Source organism: Triticum aestivum, chromosome 2A, assembly GCF_018294505.1.
Source record: "Triticum aestivum cultivar Chinese Spring chromosome 2A, IWGSC CS RefSeq v2.1, whole genome shotgun sequence".
NCBI lineage: Eukaryota > Viridiplantae > Streptophyta > Magnoliopsida > Poales > Poaceae > Triticum > Triticum aestivum.
In genome coordinates, this window is record NC_057797.1 from 624806423 (window position 1) to 624824873 (window position 18451).

The 18451-nt window shown below is 42.6% G+C and overlaps 1 protein-coding gene across 1 annotated transcript; it reads left to right on the forward strand.

Annotated features, from left to right (window-relative positions):
* The first annotated feature begins 472 nt into the window (after nt 1-472).
* Nucleotides 473-2281, forward strand: LOC123189858 (UDP-glycosyltransferase 73D1). The gene has a single exon (XM_044602367.1). The coding sequence runs from the start codon at nt 560-562 to the stop codon at nt 2024-2026; it is 1467 nt and encodes a 488-aa protein (XP_044458302.1). The 5' UTR covers nt 473-559; the 3' UTR covers nt 2027-2281.
* Nucleotides 2282-18451: the final 16170 nt, after the last annotated feature.

The following is an 18451-nucleotide window of genomic DNA, read 5'->3' on the forward strand; positions in this document are numbered from 1 at the left end:
CACACACATTGATTTGGTTATTTTATGACAAGATCGGATCTCTTTAAGCCAGTGCATTTCAGCGACCGATCTTCTCATGGAAGATGCCGATCTTCTTAAAAATGACCCAGTGGATGATGCACTCTAAACCACTCTCTTCGTTCAGAATTACTTGTCGCAGAAATGGATGTATCTAGATGTATTTTAGTTCTAGATACATTCATTTTTGAGACAAGTAATTCTAAATGGAGGGAGTACACCGCAGGCCAAGCACGTGAATTTTTCCAAAAAAAATTGCGGGTGAAGCGTGTGAAATTTCAAACTGCTGCACAGATTATTTGATCGCTACCGGTGCACATGGTAGATCTGAAAAATCACTAATTAATGGCTGGATGTTCAACAGCACAGCTCTAGAACCTATCCATGGTATGCTGAGATGATTACAGTTTACCAGTAGCAAACCTTCGGCAGGCTATATATACAGCGCAGGCACGAGGTGCACGGCCGCAGCAGTCCGGCACAATCACGCTTAACCAACGGGCAACGGGCTACGGGGAGCGCATCCTTGTAAGCATCCAAAATGGAGGCGACCCTGTCCCCAAAACCTCACTTCGTGGTCATCCCATGGCCAACCACCAGCCACATCATCCCCATCGTCGACATCGGCTGCCTCCTCGCCCTGCACGGCGCCGCAGTCACCATCCTCACGACGCCCGCCAGCGCGCAGCTCGTCCAGAGCCGCGTGGACCGCGTCGGCGCCCAGGGCGACTCTGCCGGGATCGAGGTCGCCGTGATCCCGTACCCGTCCGTCGAGGCCGGGCTGCCGGAGGGGTGCGAGAGGCTGGACCACGTCCCCTCGCCCGACTTGGTGCCCAGCTTCTTCGACGCCACCACGCGATTCGGCGACGCGGTGGCACGGCACTGCCGACTCATGGCGTCGCCGCGGCGTCCGAGCTGCGTCATCGCCGGAATGTGCAACACGTGGGCGAGCGGCATCGCGCGTGAGCTCGGCGTGCCCTGCTATATCTTCCAAGGCTTCTCCGCGTTCGCGTTGCTGTGCTGCGAGTACCTGCACACGCACAAGCCGCACGAGGCGGTCGCGTCGCCAGACGAGCTCTTCGACGTCCCGGTCCTGCCGCCCTTCGAGTGCAAGTTCGCGAGGAGGCAGCTTCCGCTGCAGTTCCTACCGTCCTGCTCCATCGATGCGGAGAGTCTGCAAGAGCTCCGCGAGTTCGAGTTGGCCGTCGACGGCATCGTGGTGAACAGCTTCGAAGAACTAGAGCACGACTCCGCTGCGCGCCTCGCCGCAGCCACCGGCAAGACCGTGCTCGCCGTCGGGCCAGTTTCCCTGTGCCACGCGCCTGCTCTGGACGTCTCAGACGATGCAACGCGGTGCATGGCGTGGCTGGACGCCAAGAAGGCCAAGTCCGTGCTCTACGTCAGCTTCGGCAGCGCCGGGCGCATGCCCCCGGCGCAGCTCATGGAGCTCGGCATGGCGCTCGTGTCGTGCCCCTGGCCTGTCCTGTGGGTCATCAAGGGCGCCGACGCGTTGCCCGACGATGTCAAGATGTGGTTACAGGAGAACACGGACGCTGACGGCCTCGCGGACAGCCAGTGCCTTGCGGTGCGCGGCTGGGCGCCGCAGGTACCCATCCTGTCGCACCCGGCCGTGGCGGGCTTCATGACGCACTGCGGATGGGGCTCCACGCTGGAGAGCGTCGCCGCAGGCGTGCCCATGGCCGCCTGGCCGTTCACCGCGGAGCAGTTCCTGAACGAGAAGCTGATCGTGAACGTGCTCGGGATCGGCGTCTCCGTCGGCGTGACCAAGCCCACGGAGGGCGTGCTGACGGGTGGCAGCGGCGGGGCGAAGGTGGAGGTCGGGATGGAACAGGTGAAGAGCGCCTTGGAGAAGCTCATGGACGGAGGAGCCGAAGGGGAAGATAGGATTAGGAAGGTTCAGGAGCTGAAGGCGAAAGCGAAGGCTGCTTTGGAGAACGGCGGGTCGTCGTGCATGAATCTGGACAAGCTGGTCCAATCCGTCGTCTGAAAATTAGCGCAGCATGTCGGCCCTGAATAAATTCTGCTGCTTTCGCTCATTGATGAACAGATTGGGGTTGTTTCTTGCTTGCTTGGAAGATCGAGAGTGAAAAACATATCCTATGTTGTAAGTTGCAACTGTATCTCATGCCAACTCAGTCTACAAGTCTCTTGTTAGGCGCTGCCTGCTTCGTAAAAAAAGATAACGAAGCTGGCAGCTGCTCTACCATTTGAATAAGCAAAGTCTAGAGAATGTTTACGAATAGCTACTTCGAGAACCGACAGAAAAATCACACAAGATTTGTGTTCACTGGTGACCTCGTTGGTGTCAAATATAGAAAGGAAAAATACATCAGATTTGTGGCAGCTCGTGAATGATTCACAAGATTGGCTACTTGCCTACTTATAGAACCGACAAAATACTCGTGTCTAGTTTTCTCTCCTTCCAAACGTTCCACAGGATGATGCATAGCTAGCAATGTGCATTTGAAGACTTTTCTTCTTCATTGCATGGCTTGAAATGAGCTTGCTCTAAATTTAAAAAAAGTCGGCAAAGAAAATATATTAATAACGTGCTATAAATAAATGACGCCATATGTAACTAACAGAGATTATGTTTTGGGATTCATTATAAACTATCCCCTAATTTGATCCTGTCAGAATTTTAGGAAACTAATTCCGGTTGTTAAGGAAACTAATTATTTTCAAAAGGATTTTTCCCTGCTACTCCCTTCGTTTCATTATGTAAGGCGTATTATTTTTGACACGGTGACCAAGGCACACAATTATAGAGAAGTTATGATGAAATTGCCCTTGGAAAATCTGTTGGTTAGTCACAAGTACATCAATTAGTCTAGGAAAGTAATAGGTACATGTAGTCAAGAGAGAGATACTTTTCTTCTTTTGCTACAAAGAGAGATAAAGACAATCAAGAGAGAGATACTTTCCTATTTTTTAGAGGGCTAATAAGGGAATTATGAGGAGTTAAAAAGAAATGCACCTTACATTGTTGAATTTTCTCAAAAAACAAATACACTTTATATAAAGGAATGGAGTATATACTAGTTTGCCGACTAAACGCTTCCATGAAAATTCCAGTTTACTTCCCATCAAACAGAAATTTGCTTCTATCTAATCTAAACAAATATTCATTTTTAAATGGTTCTCTTTTGGTTACACCAAATTTATGCTTCCACCAATCAAAGCTTGAGCATCCTTGTTTAATGAAATTTGCTTCAACGTTTGTTCTTAATGCAACAAATTTATGCTTCCCTCGACCGAAGAATAAGCATCCCTGGTTATGAAATTTGCTCCAGTTTAATAAATTTTGTGGTAGCAATGGAATTATGCTTCGCTAGTTATAAGTGTATCATGTAACTATATTATATATGTTTCAACAACATTATGAAATTGATTCCATAGAGTGGAGAAACCGCTTCAAACAAAATACTAGTAACTCGTTTCCACTGAAGAGATTTTTTTATGTTTTTACTTTCAACATGATGCATGCTTATAATGAACTAGGATGAGTTTCCAATGAAATAAAGTTTCTTCTGACGAAAGAGTAATTTGCTTCCATGAACAAACAACACATATAGGTAATTACATATGTTTTCATTGATTGGGATAATTGGTTTCTACTTGGGCCACGGTGTAGCCCCTCAAGCTGAGGGCAGCGAGCATGATGCATATGACTTGCCTCGTGTGGCGATTGGAGTTTCCCAATCGTCAAGAGCTATGCGCATTGTGCAACAATGAAGCTTCAACGAAAGGTGATGGAGAGGCGCTGACCCGTGGTGGTGTCGGCAAAGCACCTCCGTGGGTCCATCTCTGATGAAGAGTGGTGCAGTGCAAGGATAATTCTGGGCACCATGGTGGATGGAGAGATCAATGGTGAAGTGGATTGGAAGCGCGAGGAGCAGGGATCGAATCTGGCTGCACTGGTGGAGAAAACAGCAACAACATCGTAGGTGGATGGCGTGCTCGGTCGTGAGGTGGGAAAGGAAAATGGACCAGAGATAGAGGTTCTAATGGGGCAAGGGACTTCCCTGATATATCTTAGTTGTCGGATAAAATGTAATCGATGGTGTAGGAGTGGTCTAACGATTGATTCCTATAAGACTATTAGTAGGAAGTGTTTTCCTTTTAGAAAGAGCCCCAAAAGACCGAGGCATCGCCTGATCCCACTCAGGTGGCTTGGTAACAGATTTAACCAAGTAGTCAACTCATCACTAGTGGTTGTTGGTTGGATTGAAGACAACACAACTATTTGAGGGTTTTCATTTATGCTAACTAACTAAGATATATTTTTCTAATGTGATCCAATCATTTTTATTGACAAAACATGAATGCTAACTAACTCAGATCTAGTTTTGTATACATGTGAACCGTGTTTGAACTAGGTAAACCAACAATCGGACTTGGGACCGATGATTATCGCCAGATGCAGCACACAAGGTTTACCAGGAACCATGGTAAAGTTATCAGGTTGCTCATGCTAAAATTATCAGGTTGCTCGTGCTAAAGTTTTCAGGTTGCTCATGTTATAGTTATCAGTCTGCCAATGCTAAAGTTATCAGGAGGAGCATGCTAAAGTTACCAGATTGCTCATACTACAGTTACCAACATAGCGGTCATGTAGTTATCGGATGCTAATGATATAGTTACTAGACTGTTCATACTAAAGTTACCAGGTTATCCATACGACAAATATCAACATAGCGGCTGTGTAGTTATCAGGTTGTTAGTTCTATAGTTACCAATATGAGACAACTATAGTTACCTCTACACATGTCGTTGTCACCATCATAGTGAAGGAAATATGCCCTAGAGGCAATAATAAAATTGTTATTTATATTTCCTTATATCATGATAAATGTTTATTATTCATGCTAGAATTGTATTAACCGGAAACTTAATATATGTGTGAATACATAGACAAAACACAGTGTCCCTAGTATGCCTCTACTAGACTAGCTCGTTAATCAAAGATGCTTAAGTTTCCTAACCATAGACATGTGTTGTCATTTGATGAACGGGGTCACATCATTAGGAGAATGATATGATGGACAAGACACATCCGTTAGCCTGGCATAATGATCGTTAAGTTTTAATGCTATTGCTTTCTTCATGACTTATACATATTCCTTTGACTATGAGATTATGTAACTCTCAAATACCGAAGGAATACCTTGTGTGCTATCAAACGTCACAACGTAACTGGGTGATTATAAAGATGCTCTACACGTATCTCCGAAGGTGTTTGTTGGGTTGGCATAGATCGAGATTATGATTTGTCACTCTGAGTATTAGAGAGGTATCTCTGGGCCCTCTCGGTAATGCACATCATGATAAGCCTCGCAAGCAATGTGACTAATGAGTTAGTTGCAGGATGATGCATTACAGAACGAGTAAAGATACTTTCTGGTAACGATATTGAACTAGGTATGAAGATACCGACGATCGAATCTCGGGCAAGTAGCATACCGATGACAAAGGGAATGACATATGTTGTCATTACAGTTTGACCGATAAATATCTTCGTAGAATATATGGGAACCAATATGAGCATCCAGGTTCCGCTGTTGGTCATTGACTCGAGAGGTGTCTCGGTCATGTCAACATAGTTCTCAAACCCGTAGGGTCCGCACGCTTAACGTTCGATGATGATTTGTATTATGAGTTATGTGTTTCTATGACCGAAGATTGTTCGGAGTCCCGGGTGAGATCACGGACATGACGAAGAGTCTCGAAATGGTCGAGAGGTAAATATTCATATATTGGACAATAGTATTCGGACACCGGAAGTGTTTCAGAATGTATCGGGTACATATCGGAGTATCGGGGGGTTACCGGAACCCCCCGGGGGAAGATATGGGCCACATGGGCCATAGGAGGGAGGCAGGCCAGCCCACAAGGGTGCCCCCCCCAAGGGAGGAGTCCATATTGGACTAGGAGAGGGGGTGTGGCCCCCCTTTCCTTCTCCTTCTCCCTCTCCTTCCCCCTTCCCCCTTCCGGTAAAAGGAAAGGGGGCGAATTGGACTAAGAGCCCAAGTGGGACTCCTCCCACTGGGCGCGCCCCTAGGCCGGCGTACTCCCCTCTACTTATTTTATATACGGGGGCGGGGGGCACCTCTAAGACGCATCAATTGTTCTTAGTCGTGTGGTGCCCCACTCCACCGTTTACTCCTCCGGTCATACTGTCCTAGTGCTTAGGCGAAGCCCTACGCAGATCACTCCACCATCACCGTCACCACACCGTCGTGCTGACGAAAATCTCCCTCGACACTTCGCTGGATCAAGAGTTCGAGGGACGTCATCGAGCTGAACGTGTGCTGAACTCGGAGGTGCCATATGTTCATACTTGTTCGGTTGAATTGAGAAGACGTTCGATTACATCAACCGCGTTAAACTAACGCTTCCGCTTTCGGTCTACGAGGGTACGTGGACACACTTTCCCCTCTCGTTGCTATGCATCTCCTAGATAGATCTTGCGGGATCGTAGGAAATTTTTGAAATTGCATGCTACGTTCCCCAACAGTGGCATCCGAGCCAGGTCTATGCATAGATGATATGCATGAGTAGAACACAAAGAGTTGTGGGTGATGATAGTCATACTGCTTACCACCAACGTCTTATTTTGATTCGGCGATATTCTTGGATGAAGCGGCCCGGACCAACCTTACATGACCATGTTCACGAGACCGGTTTCACCAATAGACATGCAACTTGTTTTGCATAAAGGTGGCTGGCGGGTGTCTGTTTCTCCAACTTTAGTTGAATCGAATTTGACTACGGCCGGTCCTTGTTGAAGGTTAAAACAACAAACTTGACAAAACATCGTTGTGGTTTTGATGCATAGGTAAGAACGTTATTACTAGAAGCCCGTAGCAGCCACATAAAACTTGCAACAACAAAGTAGAGGACGTCTAACTTGTTTTTGCAGGGCATTTGTGATGTGATATGGTCAACACATGATGTGACATACGTTTTTGTATGTGATGAAAATGTTTTGTAAAAGTTATCGGCAACGGGCAGGAGCCTTATGGTTGTCGCTTTATTGTATGAAATGCAATCGTCATGTAATTGCTTTACATTATCACTATGCGTTACCGATAGTTGTAGAAGCAATAGTTGGCGAGACAACAACAACGCTATGATACGTCTCCAACGTATCTATAATTTTTGATTGTTCCATTCTATTATATTATCTGTTTTGGATGTTTATGGGCTTTTTATGCACTTTTATATTATTTTGGGACTAACCTATTAACCGAAGGCCCAATGCAAATTGCTTTTTTGTGCCTATTTCAGTGTTTCGCAGAAAAGGAATATCAAACGGACTCCAAACGAAATGAAACCTTCGCGAGGATCTTTTTTTGGAACAAACGCAATCGAGGAGACTTGGAGTGGACGTCAAGGAAGCAGCGAGGCGGCCACGAGGTAGGGCAGCGTGCCCAGGGGGCCAGGTGCGCCCCCACCCTCGTGGGCCCCTCGCAGCTCCACCGACCTACTTCTTTCGCCTATATATACTCTCATACCCTGAAAACATCCGGGGGAGCCACGAAACCACTTTCCACCGCCGCAACCTTTTGTACCCGTGAGATCCCATCTGGGGACCTTTTCCGGCGATCTGCCGGAGGGGGATTCGATCACGGAGGGCTTCTACATCAACATCATAGCCTCCTCGATGATGTGTGAGTAGTTTACCATAGACCTTCGGGTCCATAGTTATTAGCTAGATGGCTTCTACTCTCTCTTTGGATCTCAATACAAAGTTCTCCTCGATGTTCTTGGAGATCTATTCGATGTAATTCTTTTTGCGGTGTGTTTGCCGAGATCCGATGAATTGTGGGTTTATGATTAAGATTATCTATGAACAATATTTGATTCTTCTTTGAATTCTTATATGTATGGTTTTATATCTTTTCAAGTCTCTTCGAATTATCAGTTTGGTTTGGCCTACTAGATTGATCTTTCTTGCAATGGGAGAAGTCCTTAGCTTTGGGTTCAATCTTGCGGTGTCCTTTCCCAGTGACAGTAGGGGCATCAAGGCATGTATTGTATTGTTGCCATGGAGGATGAAAAGATGGGGTTTATATCATATTGCTTGAGTTTATCCCTCTACATCATGTCATCTTGCCTAATGCGTTACTCTGTTCTTATGAACTTAATACTCTAGATGCATGCTAGATAGCGGTCGATGTGTGGAGTAATAGTAGTAGATGCAGAATCGTTTCAGTCTACTTGACACGGACGTGATGCCTATGTTCATGATCATGCCTAGATATCATCATAACTATGTGCTTTCCTATCAATTGCTCGGCAGTAATTTGTTCACTCACCGTAATATATGCTATCTTGAGAGAAGCCACTAGTGAAACCTATGGCCCCTGGGTCTACTTTACATCATATAAGTTTCCGATCTACAATTCTAGTTTACTATTTATTTTGCAATCTTTACTTTTCAATCTATACAACAAAAATACCAAAAATATTTATCTTATTATCTTTATCAGATCTACTTTCATAAGTGACCGTGAAGGGATTGACAACCCCTTTATCGCGTTGGTTGTGAGGTTCTTGTTTGTTTGTGCAGGTACTAGGTGAATTGCGTGTAGTCTCCTACTGGATTGATACCTTGGTTCTAAAAAACTGAGAGAAATACTTACGCTACTTTGCTGCATCACCATTTCCTCTTCAAGGGAAAACCAACACATGCTCAAGAGGTAGCACGCTACGACGGAGATCAAGGTGTCAAGCCGGTGATGATGAAGATCATGATGGTGCTTTGGAGATGGAGATCAAAGGCACAAGATGACGATGGCCATATCATGTCACATATTTTGATTGCATGTGATGTTTATCTTTTATGCATCTTATTTTGCTTAGTATAGAGGTAGCATTATAAGATGACCCCTCACTAAATTTCAAGGTATAAGTGTTCTCCCTGAGTATGCACTATTGTGATAGTTCGTCATGCCGAGACACCACATGATGATCGGGTGTGATAAGCTCAACGTTCACATACAACGGGTGCAAGACAGGTTTGCACATGCAGAATACTCGAGTTAAACTTGACGAGCCTAGCATGTACATACATGGCCTTGGAAGTTGGAACACTGGAGACCGAAAGGTCGAACGTGAATCATATAGTAGATATGATCAACATAGTGATGTTCACCATTGAAAACTACTCCATCTCACGTGATGATCGGACATGGTTTAGTTGATATGGATCACGTGATATGATTAATTGAAACTTAATTTATCATGAACTTAGTCCTGATAGTTTTTGCATATCTATGTTGTAGATCAATGGCCCGTGCTACCGTTCCCTTGAATTTAATGCGTTCCTAGAGAAAGCTAAATTGAAAGATGATGGTAGCAACTACACGGACTGGGTCCATAACTTGAGGATTATCCTCATTGCTGCATAGAAGAATTATGTCTTTGATGCACCGCTAGGTGAAAGGCCTGCTACAGGAGCAGATGCTGATGTTATGAACGTCTGGCAAGCTCGATCGGATGACTACTCGATAGTTCAGTGTGCCATGATTTACGGCTTAGAGTAGGGACTTCAAAGACATTTTGAATGTCATGGACCATATGAGATGTTCCTGGAGTTGAAGTTAATATTTCAAGAAAATGCCTGAGTTGAGAGATATGAAGTCTCCAACAAATTCTATATCTGTAAGATGGAGGAGAACAGTTCTGTCAATGAACACATACTCAGAATGTCAGGGTACCATAACCACTTGATTCAGCTGGGAGTTAATCTTGCGGATGATAGTGTTATTGACAGAGTTCTTCAATCACTGCCACCAAGCTACAAAGGCTTCGTGGTGAACTATAATATGCAAGGGATGGATAAGACGGTTCCCGAGCTCTTCGCTATGCTTAAAGTTGCGGAGGTAGAAATCAAGAAGGAGCATCAAGTGATAATGGTTAACAAGACCACTAGTTTCAAGAAAAAGGGCAAGGGAAAGAAGGGGAACTTGAGGAAGAATTGCAAACAAGTTGTCACTCCCGGGAAGAATCCCAAGTCTAGACCCAACCCTGAAAATGAGTGCTTCTACTACAAAGGGACTGGTCACTTGAAGCGGAACTGCCCCAAGTATTTGGCGAATAAGAAGGATGGCAAAGTGAACAAAGGTACATTTGATATACATGTTATTTATGTGTACCTTACTAATGCTCGTAGTAGCACCTGGGTATTTGATACTTGTTCCGTTGCTCATATTTGCAACTCAAAACAGGGGCTACGGACTAGGGGTGGGCATAAAAACCGACGAACCAAAGACCGAACCGATGCCGAAACCGAATAGACCAAATTTTTGGTTTTTATACTGCCACAGAAAAACTCAGTTTTGATGTTCACTAACCGAACACTATTTGTTTAGTTCGGTTTTTATCCCGGTTAACCAAAGAAAAACCGAATGGACATGAGCTAGCGTATAGAGCAGTGCAAAGTCAGCCAGAACCATTCCCGGGAGGAGCGCCCATGTCGCTAGCGCCAAGAAACTAGCAAGATGCATCATGTGCGTGAGATAGGACGTGGGCCCTAATCCAACGCATGCAGAATTGTGGAAGGCCCAGCTCAACATGAGCTTTTTTATGAAGTCTGTGCTTGTGTGTACGAGCATGCAACAACCAGCGGGGGGATGTCTCGTTACATTAGTCCCACCTCGCCCACTGAGGAGTTGAGGGTGAGATTTTGGGCTATATAGTAGGATGCCGCTCCTGCATTTTGATCGCAAGTAAGTTGATGTGGTCATTATGGTATAAACCAAAGACCGAACCGAATTGATCGGTTAACAGAATTTTCGGTTAGCTGTTTTAAGCTACCGTATTCAGTTTATAAGTTTCCTAACCGAATTTCAAAAAACACTGAATGGTAAAAACTGAACTTTCGGTTTATACCGAATGCCCACCCCTACTACGGACTAAACAGAGATTGGCTAAGGATGAGGTGACGATGCGCGTCGGGAATGGTTCCAAGGTCGATGTGATCGCCATCGGCACGCTACCTCTACATCTACCTTCGGGATTAGTTTTAGACCTAAATAATTGTTATTTGGTGCTTCCCTTGAGCATGAACATTGTATCTGGATCTTGTTTGATGCGAGACGGTTATTCATTTAAGTCAAAGAATAATGGTTGTTCTATTTATATGAGTAATATCTTTTATGGTCATGCACCCTTGAAGAGTGGTCTATTTTTGTTGAATCTCGATCGTAGTGATACACATATTCATAATATTGATGCCAAAAGATGCAAAGTTGATAATAATAGTGCAACATATTTGTGGCACTGTGGTTTAGGTCATATTGGTGTAAAGCGCACGAAGAAACTTCATGCGGAAGGACTTTTGGAATCACTTGATTATGAATCATTTGATGCTTGCGAACCATGCCTCATGGGCAAGATGACTAAGACTCCGTTCTCCGGAACAATGTAGTGAACCACTAAATTATTGGAAATAATACATACTGATGTATGCGATCGGATAAGTGTTGAGGCTCGCGGGGGGTATCGTTATTTTCTGACCTTCACAGATGATTTAAGAAGATGTGGTTATATCTACTTAATGAAACACAAGTCTGGAACATTTGAAAAGTTCAAAGAACTTTAGAGTGAAGTGGAAAATCATCGTAACAAGAAAATAAAGTTTGTACGATCTGATCGCGGAGGCGAATATTTGAGTTACGAGCTTGGTCTTCATTTAAAACAATGTGGAATAGTTTCACAACTCACTTCACCTAGAACACCGATACGTCTCCGTCGTATCTACTTTTCCAAACACTTTTGCCCTTGTTTTGGACTCTAACTTGCATGATTTGAATGGAACTAACCCGGACTAATGTTGTTTTCAGCAGAATTGCCATGGTGTTATTTTTGTGCAGAAATAGAAGTTCTCGGAATGACCTGAAAATCAACGGAGAATTATTTTGGAATATATAAAAAATACTGGAAGAAGAATCCACGTTAGGGGACCTCCACCTGTCCACGAGGGTGGGGGCGCTCCCCCTGCCTCATGGGCCCCCTGATGCTCCACCGACCTCAACTACAACTCCATATATTCGTGTTCGGGGAGAAAAAATCAGAGAAAAGGATTCATCGCGTTTTACGATATGGAGCCGCCGCCAAGCCCTAAACTCTCTTGAGAGGGCTGATCTGGAGTCTGTTCGGGGCTCCGGGAGGGGAATCCGTCGCCATCATCATCATCAACCATCCTCCATCACCAATTTCATGATGCTCACCGCCGTGCATGAGTAATTCCATCATAGGCTTGCTGGATGGTGATGGGTTGGATGAGATTTGTCATGTAATCGAGTTAGTTTTGTTAGGGTTTGATCCCTAGTATCCACTATGTTCTGAGATTGATGTTGCTATGACTTTGCTATGCTTAATGCTTGTCACTAGGGCCCAAGTGCCATGATTTAAGATCTGAACCTATTATGTTTTCATAAATATATGAGAGTTCTTGATCCTATCTTGCAAGTCTATAGTCACCTACTATGTGTTATGACCCGGCAACCCGGAAGTGACAATAATCGGGACCACTCCTGGTGATGACCGTAGTTTGAGGAGTCCATCTATTCACTATGTGTTAATGCTTTGTTCCGGTACTCTATTAAAAGGAGGCCTTAATGTCCCTTAGTTTCCAATAGGACCCCGCTGCCATGGGAGGGTAGGACAAAAGATGTCATGCAAGTTCTTTTCCATAAGCACATATGACTATGTTCGGAATACATGTCTACATTACATTGATGAATTGGAGCTAGTTCTGTGTCACCCTATGTTATGATTGTTACATGATGAACCGCATCTGGCATAATTCTCCATCACCAATCCAATGCCTACGAGCTTTTCATATATTGTTCTTCACTTATTTACTTTTTCGTTGCTATTGTCACCATCATTACAAAACACCAAAAATATTACTTTTTCTACTGTTACCTTTTTGCTACTGTTACCACTACTATCATATTAGTTCGCTACTAAATACTTTACTGCAGATATTAAGTTATCCAGATGTGGTTTAATTGACAACTCAGCTGCTAATACTTGAGAATATTCTTTGGCTCCCCTTGTGTTGAATCAATAAATTTGGGTTGAATACTCTACCCTCGAAAATTGTTGTGATCCCCTATACTTGTGGGTTATCAAGACTATTTTCTGGCGCCGTTGCCGAGGAGCATAGCTCTATTCTTGGAGTCACTTGGGATTTATATCTGCTTATCATTATGAAGAACTTGAAAGATCCAAGAACCAAGATTTATCCCTCAACTACGAGGGGAGGTAAGGAACTGCCATCTAGCTCTGCACTTGATTCACCTTCTGTTTTGAGTAAGCTTGCGACACCTAAACCTGCTTCTGCTATTAATTCTGATATGTCGCATGTTATTGATGATGCCACTTCTTCTATGCATGATACTTATGATGAAACTACTTCTATGCTCGATACTACTATGCCACTTGGTGAATTTCTTGATGAACAAATTGCTAGGGCTAGAGAGAATGAAATTATTAAAACTGATAATATTGATGAAAGTGATGATGAAGGCTCTCCTAATAAATATGAATTGCCTGTTTTGCCTGAGGGCTATGTTATGGATGAAGAAACTAAAAGAGGCTTCCTTGCTTGCAATGATAGAAGTGATCTTAAGAAATTATTAGCTAAGCTTAAACAAAAAAACTCTGAATGATAGAATGAAATATGATCCTGCTTATGCTACTTCACCTATCTTTGTTACTGATAAGGATTATGAATTCTCTATTAATCCTGATATAATTACTTTGGTTGAATCTGATCCTTTTTATGGCTATCAATCTGAAACTGTTGTGGCACATCTTACTAAATTAAATGATATAGCCACCCTGTTCACTAATGATGAGAGAACTCGATACTTTTATATCCTTAAAATATTTTCGTTCTCATTAAAGGGTGATGCTAAGATATGGTTTAATTCTCTTGATCCTGGTTGTGTGCGCTGTCCCCAGGATATGATTTATTACTTCTCTGCTAAATAATTCCCTGCTCATAAGAAACAAGCTGCCTTAAGGGATATATATAATTTTGTGCAAATTGAAGAAGAGAGTCTCCCACAAGCTTGGGGAGGCTTCTCCAATTACTTAATGCTTTGCGTGATCATCCTCTTAAGAAAAATGAAATACTTGGTATGTTTTATAATGGACTAACCGATGCTTCCAGAGACCACCTGGATAGTTGTGTTGGTTCTGTTTTCAGGGAAAGAACACCGGATGAAGTTGAAATTCTATTGAATAATATGTTGACAAATGAAAATAATTGGACACTTCTTGAGCCAACTCCTGACCCTATTCCTAAACCAACTCCGAAGAAAAGGGGTGTTCTATTTCTCAGTCCTGAAGACATGCAAGAGGCAAAGAAATCTATGAAAGAAAAGGGTATTAAAGCTGAAGATGTTAATAATTTACATCCTATTGAAGAAATACATGGTCTTAATTTACCGCCTGTCGAAGAAATGCATAATTTTAATGCATCACCAATTGAAGAAATACATGGTCTTGATAACCTGACACAGGTAGTAAAGGTAAATTCTCTCGATAGATATGATAAAGCTGAAATCCCTCCTACTAAGTTTGCTAGCCAATGTTTGGATGAGTTTGATAACTTTATGGTTAGGCAACAAGACTTCAATGCTTATTTTGGTAGACAATTGAAACAAAATGCTTATATGATTGAGCACTTGGGTGAGTATATGTCTAGAGTTAAAGGTGAACTTAAACTCATTAGTAAACATGCTTCTATGGTTACCACTCAAGTAGAACAAGTACTTAAAGCTCAAAATGATTTGCTCAATGAATTGAATAGTAAGAATAATGACTATGCTGTTAGAGTGGCTACTAGAACTAGTAAAATGACTCAGGAACATTTGTATCCTAAAGGCCACCCTAAGAGAATTGAGCAAAATTCTCAGAGAAATAATATAGATGCACCTAGTCCTTCTAAAAGGAAGAAAAAGAAAAATGATAGGACTTTGCATGCTTCTAGTGAACCTATTGTTGACACACCTGAAAATCCCAATGATATTTCTATTTCTGATGCTGAAACACAACCTGTTAATGAACATGAAACTAGTGATAATGTTAATGATAATGTTCATGTTGATGCTCAACCTAGCAATGATAATGATGTAGAAGTTGAACCTGCTGTTGATCTTGATAACCCACAATCAAAGAATCAACGTTATGATAAGAGAGACTTTGTTGCTAGGAAACATGGTAAAGAAAGAGAACCATGGGTTCAGAAAACCATGCCTTTCCCTCCCAAACCATCCAAGAAAAAGGATGATGAGGATTTTGAGCGCTTTGCTGAAATGATTAGACCTATGTTTTTGCGTATGCAATTAACTGATATGCTCAAAATGAATCTTTATGCTAAGTATATGAAAGAAATTTTTACTAATAAAAGAAAGATACCGAAAGCTAAGATTTCCACCATGCTTGCTAATTATACTTTTAAGGGTGGAATACCTAAGAAACTAGGAGATCCAGGAGTACCAACTATACCGTGCTCCATTAAAAGAAACTATGTTAGAACTTCTTTATGTGATCTTGGAGCCGGTGTTAGTGTTATGCCACTCTCTTTATATCATAGACTTGATTTGAATAAGTTAACACCTACTGAAATATCCTTGCAAATGGCTGATATATCAACTGCTATACCTGTCGGTATTTGTGAGGATGTGCCTGTGGTAGTTGCAAACGCTACTATTTTAACGGACTTTGTTATTCTTGATATTCCCGAGGATGATAGTATGTCTATTATTCTTGGAAGACCTTTTTTGAATACTGCAGGGGATGTTATTGATTGCAACAAAGGCAATGTCATTTTTCATGTTAATGGTAATGAGCATATGGTACACCTTCCGAGGAAACAACCTCAAGTCCACAATATCAATTCTATTGGAAAAATTCCATCGATTATTTTTGGAGGTTTTGAATTTCCTCTTCCTACTGGCAAGAAGAAATATGATATTCTTATTATTGGGGATGTGCATATCCCCATTGAGGTAACATAGTGTTATTCGAAATTTCTCCGGTTTCATGTTACTCAAAATGAGTTTGTTAACAAGACTTGATCAACCTTGTTAATGGATTCCTTTTGATGAGCATGAGATGGATGAAGTTAGAAAGCACAACCTTTTGTACCCTCCTTTTACTTTGTGTTATTTAGTTGAAATAAAGTAAAAATATTATTTTTCTGTCTGTTTTCTGATTTATCCGTGCAATATAAAAATACCCCGAAAATAAAAGTTCTCCAAATGCCCTGCCAATTTAATATGATTTTTTCTGGAATATTTGAGAATATTTGGCACTGAGAACACAAGAGGGGGAGCTGGCACCTGGCCACGAGGGTCCAGGGCGCGCCCACCCCGCTGGGCGCGCCCCCTGCCTCGTGGGCCCATGGTGGCTCCCCTCCACTTATTTCTGCACCCACACACTTCTTCTTCCTCCCCAAAAATATCACCATCCAGCTCAAGCACGAGTTCTAGCTCATTTTGCTGCGATTTTCGATCTCCTTGCTCAAAGCACCTCTCACAAAATTGCTTTGGGAGATTGTTCCTTGGTATGTGCCTCCTCCATTGGTCCAATTAGTTTTTGTTCTAGTGTTTTATTCATTGCAAATTTGTGCTGCCTAGGTGACCATGTTCTTGAGCTTGCATGTCAAATTTATATGGTTCCAAGTAGTTCTGATGCATGATATAGGCTCTAGGCACTTGTAGGAGTAGTAGCTATCAATTTTGTTGAGTTTGGTTCACTTTTATTTGAAGTTACTAAAAAGTTCAGAAATTTTTCAGAGGAAGAAATATGTTTAGGAAAATGTACCACGGTGGACTTCAAGGAAGCAAGGACCCAGGCTTGCAATGCGTGATGCTGATGATGAACCACCAAGGGACGCCCCAGTGTGGCCTTGTGAATGGACTTCAGAGGACTTCATGGATCGAGCAGGAATTAAGGAAGAATTTAACGCATATTTGCATAACGCTGATCTTGTGAGCTTCGAGGCAGAAAAGTGCCGTCAGTACCACTATCTCACTAGTTCCTTTGTGAGGAGGTTTGAATTTTCATCTTCATGCAATTCTCAAACTGTCATGTTTGATCTCTATGAAAATTCTTATACTATGGACTTAGAGGATTTTACCACTGCTTGCAAACATCCACAATGGGGTAGTACTAATGAACCTCACAAATCTGAGTTTAGAGATTTTCTTGCTAGTAGAACTGTGGGGGAGTCTAGAGATATAACACAAGCTACCATATGGAGCATTCATTTTCCTGCTATACATTATTTTGCTCTCTTCATAGGTAGGTGCATAAATGGTAAGGATGAAGCATGTCACATGTGTGTGTGTGTGACCTCAGTGTTCTCAGGAGTGCTGTATTAGGAGATAAACATTATAACTTGGGAGCCATTGTTGCACGTAGGTTGCATAATAATAGGTTTAATGGAGTTTTCTTTGGTGGAATTTCTGCAACCCGAATAGCTAATTTTCTTGATATACCCATACATGGGTATGATATTGAGTTGCCTCCTATTTATCTGGATTATGAGGCTATGGTTCGTCATCAGTTTGTTGAGAGGAACGGTCAGTTCCTTCAGTACCGACTAATCTTTGACAAACGATGCACCTATCACGTCGCTCTTCCTACTCCTGCTTTCTTTGACTTTTAGGCAAAAGGGAGATATGTTATAACCAGGGAGGAGGCGGATGAGTATAAGAGGAGGACGGAGACGGCCCATCTCCAAGAGGTAGCCCATGAGGCAATAGCTGCTGCATCACAGTACGAGCCCAGTTACAACTTTGGATATCCACCAGGCCAACCGTGGCCATAGACCAACTTAGGCCAAAATCCTAAGCTTGGGGGAGTACGTAATTCTCACCGACATTACATTCCTGTTCACACACTCATTGCTAGTTGTCGGTGCTCATACTTTTTCATTGTATCATCCATGCTAGTTTATTTTCTCTTTTTATGCTTTCTTCTTGTGTGTTTAATAAACCTTAAGAAAAACCAAAAAAATAGTTGTAGCTTTTAACTAGCTTACTTTCCATGCTTGTAGTAGTAATTAAAAAGAAAACCCAAAAAGATTTCATGCTCTTCTTTTGCTTGTTGGGAGCTTTCCCATGTAAATACTTTTATTTCTTTTCTTTGGGGGTCGATAGGAGAAGACCATGATTAAATTGTTGAAGTGACTCCTATATGCATTATTGTTGATTTAACCAAGAGTCCATATTGCCTTGTATTCTCCTGTTTATTGAATGCTTGCAGATTCCAGCTTAGTCCAATGCACATGCACTATTATTATTATTCACATCGTTCGGCCGTGCAAGTGAAAGGCAATTATGACGATATATGATGGACTGATTGAGATGAGAGAAGC

What these genes read in the sequence shown, in the direction of transcription:
- LOC123189858 (XM_044602367.1), top strand. Translation starts at nt 560, where the DNA reads ATGGAGGCGACCCTGTCCCCAAAACCTCACTTCGTGGTCATCCCATGG.